At 34.1% G+C, this 10199-nt stretch overlaps 1 protein-coding gene across 1 annotated transcript; it reads left to right on the top strand.

Moving 5' to 3' along the window:
* The first annotated feature begins 9563 nt into the window (after positions 1-9563).
* Positions 9564-9980, top strand: LOC140176645 (uncharacterized). The gene has a single exon (XM_072208180.1). The coding sequence runs from the start codon at positions 9564-9566 to the stop codon at positions 9978-9980; it is 417 nt and encodes a 138-aa protein (XP_072064281.1).
* The last annotated feature ends 219 nt before the right edge of the window (positions 9981-10199 follow it).

The raw sequence follows: 10199 nt of genomic DNA, 5'->3' as shown, positions 1-10199 counted from the left end.
TTTAAGTATTGAATCTAAATCAAGTTTAGTTGTAAAAAAGTTTAATGCAATAATATCTAATAATTCTTGTATTAAAGATAATCTAAATCATCTTACTTGTTAGCAGTGTCAATTAATACAATAAATGTTGATAAGCTTTCTATAATTTACTTAATTAACTTATCAGAACAAATTATTTTTTTTTGAAATACTTTTGCATTTCTTACGTATTAGTTAAGAATTTATTTGGTTTATAATATGAAAAATTTTACAATGTTAAAGGAAGATTTTTTCATCACCTACTGAATTTATGTATCATGCTATATAAAAATCACCTGAATCTCGCTCAGTAACTTTCAATAGTTGCAAAAAGTGCTAATATTAAATAATTTTAATATTGTTGTCATATTTTTTTGGTATTTAGCCTGTGGTTTAGGATAGATAATTGTTGGACGTGAGCTTATGTTAAGCTGCATACAATGTAAAAAAATAATAGAGTGAGCGGAGAAATAAAATTTTCATGAGGTATATAAAAAGATCTAGGGTAAAAAGAAAAAAAAAAGGCTTACATTAACTTAACACCAATATGGTTGATATTCACCATACAACTAAGGTCTATTCTGTCCAATGTACGTGACATCCATTTTGAGGTGTTTAAATAATTTAGTGTGCTATACGCAAGGTAAAGAAAATCGAGATTTTACGTAAAATTGAAAAAGCAAATTAAGTACGTAAAACGTAAAATCTTAACAAGATTTAAATCGTAAAATTGTTACCCCTAGTAAAAATTTCATAAAATCGATTGACTCATTTAAAATCGTAATATCGGAAGATTTTAAGAATTAAATCGAGATTCTAGCTATTATGACTATACGTATATAGTTGAATGGAATTAGGGGTGGAAATAGGTCAGGCCAGGCCAGACTTTGCTCTTAACAGGCTTGGCCTGTCATGTAGTCAATTGGCCTGAGTCTGGCCTTGGCTTTTTTTTAAAGTACTAAGCCTAGCCTGTTATTCAGCCTGGGCAGGCCTGAAGCCTGCTAAAAGGCCTGATAATTTTTTTTTTACAAAAATAAAAATATTATTTTAAAAAAATTATTTTTTAATAAACATATTTATATTTAATATGTCATATTTAATATTTATAAAAAATTTTAAATTTTAAAGTATTTAAAATATACAAAACTATTTATAATTAAATATAATAAATTTAAAATATCTCATAATTTTATTAATAATAAAAAAAAATTATTTATATATGTAATTATGTACTAACAGGTCCAGGCAGGCTTGAGAAGCCAATAAGGCTAATTAGTGAGCCTGAACCTGGCCTATTAACATAATAAGGCTTTTATAAAAGTCTGAACCTATGCCTATTTTATAACAGGTAAGGCCAAACACAGACCAGGCTACAGGCCCCTGGCAGGCCGCCTGGCCTTTTTCCACCATTAAATGGAATATTCAATGATATTGGTAGTCTTCCGATTAGCCTCCTTTGCGCATCACTTCCCCTGGTTCTCTCTCTCTCGGACGCGTCTTCTCCTTTAGCAGCGACGAAACGACGACAACCCCGAGCAGAAACGGCGACTGCTTGGCAGCTTGAGGCGACAACAACAACACACAACTTCCCTCCTCTCGCACGCATCACAGCGGACAAGTCATCTGTGGCAACGACTTCCTTTGGTGAGCACGAATCGACGATGATGGCAGATCCTCTCCCTTTGGCGCTGCTCTCTGTCTCAACGTCTCTCTCCTCTTTGTGAACGGCAGCGACAACGACGTGGAGCATAGCAGCGGCGGTGCGACCGCGACGACTGGCGCAGCTCCCTCTCCTCATGCGATACTCTCTTCTTTGCGTGGGGTGGGCGTGTTACGCTGAAGGGGGTGAAACAGGGGTGAGGGTGTGGCTGAGGCAAGGGGTTTAAGGTTAGAGTTTCTCAATTTGGGAATTTAGGGGTTTAAGGTTAGAGTTCCTCTTTGTTACTAGGTTTGTTAAATTTATGAAACAAACTTGTGTAGAAGATTTATTTTTTATAATTATATGATTTTGGTAATATGAATTTGGATTAGATTGTATGGTTGCCTAATACTTCGGTTTAGGATATGAGTTTTAGTGATTAGGGGTAATTTTGTAAGTTTATAATCAATGATTTAATGAATAGTTATTTGGGTTTAGTATTTTGGTGTCAGCTAAAGCCTCTGTCAATGAACCTCAATGTCCCTCCACTCTAGGGCTGACAATATATACCTTATCCGCATATGTTCAATCCGACCTAACCCAATCGAGCAGGGTTGTCTATCCTACCCGTTACAGGTAGGGTAGAGTGCAGGTTTACTTGCGGGTAGGGCGGGGTATGGGTTTAGAATATACTCTATCCTATCCTACCCTATCCTATACCCGCACCCTTAATATATTATATATTTGAAAATTATATATATAGTGAAGAAAGTGAGTATTGAATTCATAACTTCTTTCTTGTAAAAACTCAAAATAACTACTAAGCTAATCATTTTAACTACTAATTTATTATGTTATTTAAAGAGTAATGTTGCTAGAACTTAGAGTTAGAAGAAGAAAGACAAGACATTTATCATTGTTTGCGTTATTTTAATTTTATTAAGAATTTAATGATCATGCTATTTATAATTTTATATTAGTATTTAAGAGATTTTCAATTCGCGAGTAGGATGGAGTTGAACTTTATGTTTTTAACCTACAGATAGGATTAGATTAAATCCAAATTCTATTCTACCCTATGTTATTATATTCATTGCCAGTCCTACATTCCACTCACACCTAATCACTACTTTCCTTCACTCTTTAAAACTGCTTTCCTTTCTTTGCATGATTTATGCCACATGGCCTGATAAAAAGGTTATTCTTTTTTCTCTTCCTTTTGTCATAAGCAAAATATTTTGGTAACTTTTGCCCAAACAAACCAAGTTCACTTGTAAAATTCTTCTCGTATAATGTTAGATTTACAAACTAAAACATCCACAAATATTTTAAAATACTTAATGATATTTATAATTAAAATGTCGTAACACCAAGATTAATTTTTGTCACCATTAATTGTTAGATAAAATTTGTCATAATTGGAACAAGTCTCTGTGCTTACTCTTTTTTATTGAGCAATATTTAGATACATTTTATAATACAGAACATATATATACAATAAGTTTTTAGATTGACACGTACGAATGAAGGAATTTTTCTTTCCGTACCATAGAAATCTTCTAAAATGATATTTGTAAGTTGATTTGCTTGTAAAAATAGATAAGTTGAGTCAATAAAATCATAATTTATTTATAAGGAATAAATTTGGCTTGATCGACTCCAATAACTCGACACTCATATGTTTTAAATTATAATTTTCATGATCCATTTATATTTATATTTTTTATTTATTAAATAACTAATATATTTTTATAAAAATTAATATTTATCGTTAATGTTAATTTAATTATTTATTATCAATTATTTTCTAATATTTAATATTGATTTACATATATATTAATAGTTTTTTTGTCAGGTGACATCGATGTTGTTTTTTAGGGAAACGGATCTTTCACTAATGTTGTTATTGGGCTCAGCAACCTTATACTAAAGTCACAGAATGCTTTAATTATTTCAATACAAATGTCACAAGCTCATTTATCGAATCTCAATTAATAGCTAATAAATTTTTTTTATCACAATGATAAAAAGATGACAACTGAATAATATATTTTAAAAGAATAATAATTTAATAAATAATTCTTAAAATAGTAGTATCTCAATTTTAAAAAAAAAAAATAAAATGATAAAATTGGTTTAATAATCTAATATCCCAATAAATTTGATGAGTTTATATTTTATATTATGTATTATTTTTTTTAGATTTGTTGACTAATTTATTAAGCTTTCGATAGTTTATTATCAAAATATATGTATGTATGATAAATATTTTTTATTTGTACTCTATAGATATCAAGTAAAAAAATTTGTTAAAATTATGCAATAATTAAAATAAAAAGTGAATTGATCGATTTAAGTCGTTAGTTCATATGATTGGAGTTAATTTTATGTTTTTGACTCGTTTCAAAATATGGGTTAATCATTTTTTCAATTTGTGTTTGCTGCTAGTGATGAGTTGGTTCAAATCTGCCTTACCTATTTATTTGACAGCTATTATATATATATAGCTATAGATATCTTAACAAATAAAGAAAATTAAAAATGCTTGAAACAAAATTTAATTATTTTCTTTTTCTTAACGTAAATTCTTTGAAGTTTGAGAGAAATAAAAAAAAATATTAATGTTCCATATAGCTATGGACAATGTACATCTTCAACCTTCAATCAAATTTTAAATTTTGGGTAAAGTATTAAATTGGTCCCTAATATTTGAGTCTAATTCTGTTATACTTTTTAAGATTTAAAGTATCCTATTTGAATCCAAAAAAGATTCATTTAATTCAATGTAATCTTGCCGTGAAGTCAATGTTAAATAATTAAGGAAACTTAGTTTTCAGATATAGAAAACTTATATAACCAAACTCTTCGGTTGCCAAGGGAAGTTTCCTGTGATAGAGGTTACGGTTATCCTGTCGTCGTTGCCACTGGCGAACTTTCCAGCGAAGAGTGAGTTCTTGAAGATACTTTTCATGTGCTTAAACTAAGGCCAGTGGCTTGCGTTGATGCATCCACTGCTGATCTTGTGCCTCGCGAGTTTGCACTTCTTCTTTAGGAAAGGACATTAAGATCTGGTGAAACAATGACATTAATTAATTAACATTGACTTTATGGTAGAACTATATTAAAATTAAATAAAATTTTTTTGAATTCAAATAGGACACTTTAAATTTTAGAAACTAAAACAAAATTAAATCCAAACGTAAGAGACTAATTTAATACTTTACTGTTAAATTTTTTTACTCTATCCGTAAGACAAGGTAAGTACTTGTGATTTTGCTCTATAAAATTATTATTATATATACAGCCATAACCATTGAGTAAACAAAATAAAAAATTTGAATTTGCAGTTTCTTCACATCAGCTTTACTTTTTTAATTAACAATAAAAAAAACTTTTATGGCTATATATTATTTTTCTATTCGACATAATTCATTTCTAAAAAATTATTTTTATGGTTTATAATAATAAAAAAAAATATTATTCCTTAATCACTTTTATATCAATTTTTATTGTCCAATCAATTGATCTAACATAATAAATCTATCGCAAAACCAACTTCTAAGTCACATTATTAAGTTTTCTTTTTCTTTTTTTGTGTACTACGGTTAACATGAACCTTTTAGTTTTTTATAAAGGTGAAAATAAGTCTAAGTTTACTATTAAGATTATAATATAATTAGTTGATTTAAATTTGACCTACAATTTAGTATATATATTAAGAATTAAATCTCATTTTGTTATTAAATTTAGTCTTATTTAAAATCTGATAAAAGATATGATATTTTTATTGAAAAATTATTTTATACGATACACCAAATTCAATATTTACAATATACAAAAATATTTAAATAAAATATAAAAATTAAAAAAATTTAACAATTTTTTAATTATAAAGAATTATTCATATATTTATTTATATTTTAATATGCTCATATAATAACTTAACAGATCTATTAAACTTATTTATAAATTTAGGTCTAACTAACGTACTAATAAATTTAAATTTTAAAAAAATATGAGACTGAATTTAGTCTGTAACAAACTAGATTAGACAAAGTTATGTATAGATCAGATTGAACTTCTTAGAAATTGTGATGAGAGAATGTGAGAAAAAGGATGATGTTATTTAGTTCTTTTTAACTTTAAAGGAAGATGAATTAGCGCTCATCACTATTAATTTGTTTAAAGAATTAGCGCTCATTATTATTCTATAGATTTTATTGTTTATATGATTTTGGTAGTATGAAATGCGATTAGATTGTATGGTTGCCTAATATTTCGGTTTAGGATATGAGTTTTAGTGATTAGGGGTAATTTTGTAAGTTTATAATCAATAATTTAATGAATAGTTATTTGGGTTTAGGATTTTGGTGACAGCTAAAGCCTCTGTCGATGAACCTCAATGTCCCTCCACTCTAGGGCTGACAATATATACCTTATCTGCGCGTACTCAGTCCGATCTAACCCAATCGAACAGGGTTGTTTATCCTACCCGTTACAGGTAGGGTAGAGTGCAGGTTTACTTGTGGGTAGGGTGGGGTGCGGGTTTAGGATATACTCTACCCTACCCTACCCTACCCTATCCTACCCGCACCCTTAATATACTATATATTTAAAAATTATATGTATAGTAAAGGAAGTGAGTATTGAAACCACAATTTCTTTCTTGTAAAAGTTCAACATAACTACTAAGCTAATCATTTTAACTACTAATTTATTATGTTATTTAAAGAAGAATGTTGCTAGAACTTAGAGTTAGAAGAAGAAGGACAAGACATTTATCTTTGTTTGTGTTATTTTAATTTTATTAAGAATTTAATGATCATGCTATTTATAATTTTATATTAGATTTTTTTAAGATTTTATTGCTTTTAATTTTATTGAACTTAGTTTTTTACTTTCTATTTATTAATTTGTATGAAAGATGGAATGCTTGAATTTTATATTTGTTTGAAAAATTTTAATTTTTCTGCTAGTAGGGTCAAATATGATAGGGTTGAGAATTTTAAAGTGCAAGTAGGATTAGGATTGAGAGATTTTCAATTCGCAAGTAGGATAGAGTTAAATTTTATGTTTTTAACCTGCAGATAGGATTAGATTAAATCCAAACCCTACTCTACCCTATGTTATTATATCCATTGCCAGTCCTACATTCCACTCACACCTATCACTACTTCCCTTTACACTTTAAAACTGCTTTCTATTCTTTACATGATTTATGTCACATGGCCTAATAAAAAGGTCATTCTTTTTTCTCTTCCTTCTGTCATATGCAAAATATTTTAGTAATTTTAGCCCATACAAACTAAGTTTACTTGTAAAATTTTTCTGGCATAATGATAGATTTACAAACTAAAACATTCACAAATATTTTAAAATACTTAATGATATTAATAATTAAAATATCGTAACACCATAATTAATTTTGTGTCACCATTAATTGTTAGATAAAATTTGTCATGACAAGTTCCTGTGCTCACTCTTTTTTATTGAGCAATATTTAGGTACATTTTACAATACAGAATATATATATACAATAAATTATCAAATTGACATGTATGAATGAAAGAATTTTTCTTTTAGTATCATAGAAATTTTCTAAAATGATATTTGTAAGTTGGTTTGCTTGTAAAAATGGACAAGTTGGGTCAATAAAATTATAATTTATTTATAAGGAATAAATTTGGCTTGATCGACTCAAATAACTCGACAATCATATGTTTCAAATTATAATTTTCATGATCCATTTATATTTATGTTTTTTTATTTATTAAATAACTAATATGTTTTTATATAAGTTAATATTTGTCGTTAATGTTAATTTAATTATTTATTATCAATCATTTTCTAATATTTAATATTAATTTACATATATATTAATAGTTTTTTGCCATGTGACACATCAAAGTCATTTTTTAGGGAAGCGGATCTTTCACTAATATTGTTGTCAAGCTTAGCGACCTTATGCTAAAGTCACAGAATACTTTAGCTATTTCAATACAAATGTCACAAGCTAGTTTAACTAATTCCAGTTAACAGCTAACAAAAAAAAATATTACAATGGTAAAAAGATGACAACTGAATAACATATTTTAGAATGATAACAATTTGTTAAATAGTTCTTAAAATAGTAGTATGTCTGTTACGACCCAGCCCAGCTCGCACGCTGGCTGACCCGGCCCGAGAACATTCCGACCCGCTCGGTTGGGTTAACGCACATGATCTGTCCAGTCTGTGACCCAGACACGCACCCCCGCTACCAGCTGCATGACAGTTGTGGGGAAGGAAACTTTCAGGAAGGAGGCCTCTCTGTGTGGGGCCCGCCCTACTGACAGGATATATAAGGGGAGGGTCCTACCCCTCCCCCAAGGTATGTCATCATATCACTTACTCCCATACCACCTGCAAATTTTTTGACTTGAGTGTTGGAGTGTCCTTGCAGGTGGCACCCCCTCGCCTCACGAAGAGCTCAGAAAGTCGGCTGCCCCCGCCTTTCACGCCACAGATCCAGATTGTGGCTAGCACCCATCTTCACACCCAGCAAACACCTCCGAACCGTCCGGTAACCGACCAACCGACCATTGGCGCCGTCTGTGGGGACTGGCCGATATGGACTTTATTTTGGGTCCAGTAGAGGCGAACAACGAAGGCGGGCCCTGTGGGGAGGGGATGGACCCTAGAAGCGGTAGGGTAGCCACAGGGGCTCCCTCTCGCGAGTGCACTAGATCTCCTCGCGGCAACCCGAGAGACGACCCTAACAGGTAGTGACAGGGCCATAATAATACAAGAACTGCGCCACAGAGTGCAAAACCTAGAACGGGAAGTGGCTGGCAAAGAGCACCAACAACTGACTCCGAGTCAAGACCGTTCCCGGTCTCCTCAAAGGAGAGAGAGAGGTCTCCGAAGAAGTCGTTCCGGGCGCACCCCGAGCCACCGATCAGGGTCAGAGAGCCAGGAAAGTAGGAAAGTGCCCAGAAGATGGAGAGATCCCGTGATTTACTCCAGATCAACGTCAAGAGATATCGTAAAGGAAGACCAAGAGGGCAGCAGAGAAAGACCAAGGGGAAGCCAACCACATCAAGAAGACAACAGAGAGAGGTCAAGGAGAAGCCGACCGCACAGAGAAGACAGTAGAGAAAGACCGAGGAGAAGGCGACAACTAGTGGTCATGGAGGCAACCCCTTTCCACCATTCGATCCTGAAGTCCGGCTACCGAAGCACTTCGATAAGCCAACGGACATGAAGTATGATGGGACCCCCAGGAACACCTAACGGCCTTTGAGGCCAAGATGAACCTGGAAGGGGTGGGTGATGAAGTAAGATGTCGCGCTTTCCCGATAACCTTAGTGGGACCGGAAATTCGGTGGTTCAACGCCCTAACCCAAGGCTCGGTGACGACCTTTGGGGACATCGCCCGCGCCTTCCTAGCCCAGTTCACTACACGTATCGTAAAGGCAAAGCATCCGATCAACCTGCAAGGGGTAACCAAGAGAGTTGGCGAACCGCTAGGAAGTACCTAGACAGGTTCAATGACGAGTGCTTGGAAATTGACGGCCTAACCGATTCGGTGGCCAGCTTATGCCTGACGAATGGATTATTAAACGAGGACTTCAGGAAGCATCTTACCACCAAGCCCGTATGGACTATGCAAGAGATCCAAAACGTGGCTCGGGAGTATATCAATGATAAAGAGGTCAGCAAGGTCGTGGCGGCCAATAAGCGGCAGCCTGCCTACAGTCAAGCTCGACAACCCGGTAGCGGAGAAAGGCCAAAGGAGCACTCCAAGGACGGAGCTTCAGCCAAGCAGAATACGAGGCCTTGCTGGGCAGATTAGTTTTGGCAAAAGAGGTCAGGGCAACCAGAATTGAAGTGTGCAGCGACTCCCAGGTCGTCACATCACAGATTAATGGGGGCATACCAAGCCAGAGATTCCCTATTGCAGAAATATCTGGCGAGAGTCAGAAAACTAAGTGAGGAGTTTGACGAGATAATGGTGCATCACGTACCAAGAGAAAGGAACACCCGAGCGGACCTCTTATCAAAGCTAGCAAGCACCAAACCAGGAACCGGGAACCGATCTCTGATACAAGGCTTAGTAAAGGAACCGACGGTGACCCTGCACGTGGCGCAGGCAACCGACCCTCCATCCTGGATGAACCTAATCATGGATTTCTTGGAAAAGGGAGTACTCCCCGAGGACGACAAAGTGGCAAAGGCGTTAAGAAGAGAAGCGGCCAATTATGCGGTAATACAAGGCCAGTTGTTCAAGAAAGGGCCCAGCCAACCCCTGTTGAAGTGCCTACGCCCCGACCAAACAGACTAGTACTAAGCGAGGTCCACGAGGGATGTTGCGACCACCACATTGGTGGAAAGTCCTTGGCCAGAAAGCTTGTCCGGGCTGGTTATTATTGGCTCTCAATGATGGCGGTCTCGAAAGAATTTGTGAAGAAGTGCAAAAGCTGCCAGGAAAACGCTAACTTTCATAGGGCCCCGGCAGCCAAGCTAAGCCTGTTAACAGCTTCGCGGCCATTTTCGCAATGGA

This window comes from Arachis hypogaea, chromosome 12 (genome assembly GCF_003086295.3).
Source record: "Arachis hypogaea cultivar Tifrunner chromosome 12, arahy.Tifrunner.gnm2.J5K5, whole genome shotgun sequence".
Classification (NCBI taxonomy): Eukaryota; Viridiplantae; Streptophyta; class Magnoliopsida; order Fabales; family Fabaceae; genus Arachis; species Arachis hypogaea.
The sequence above is the reverse complement of the archived record's forward strand: the minus strand, read 5'-3'. Positions and strand labels throughout refer to the sequence as shown.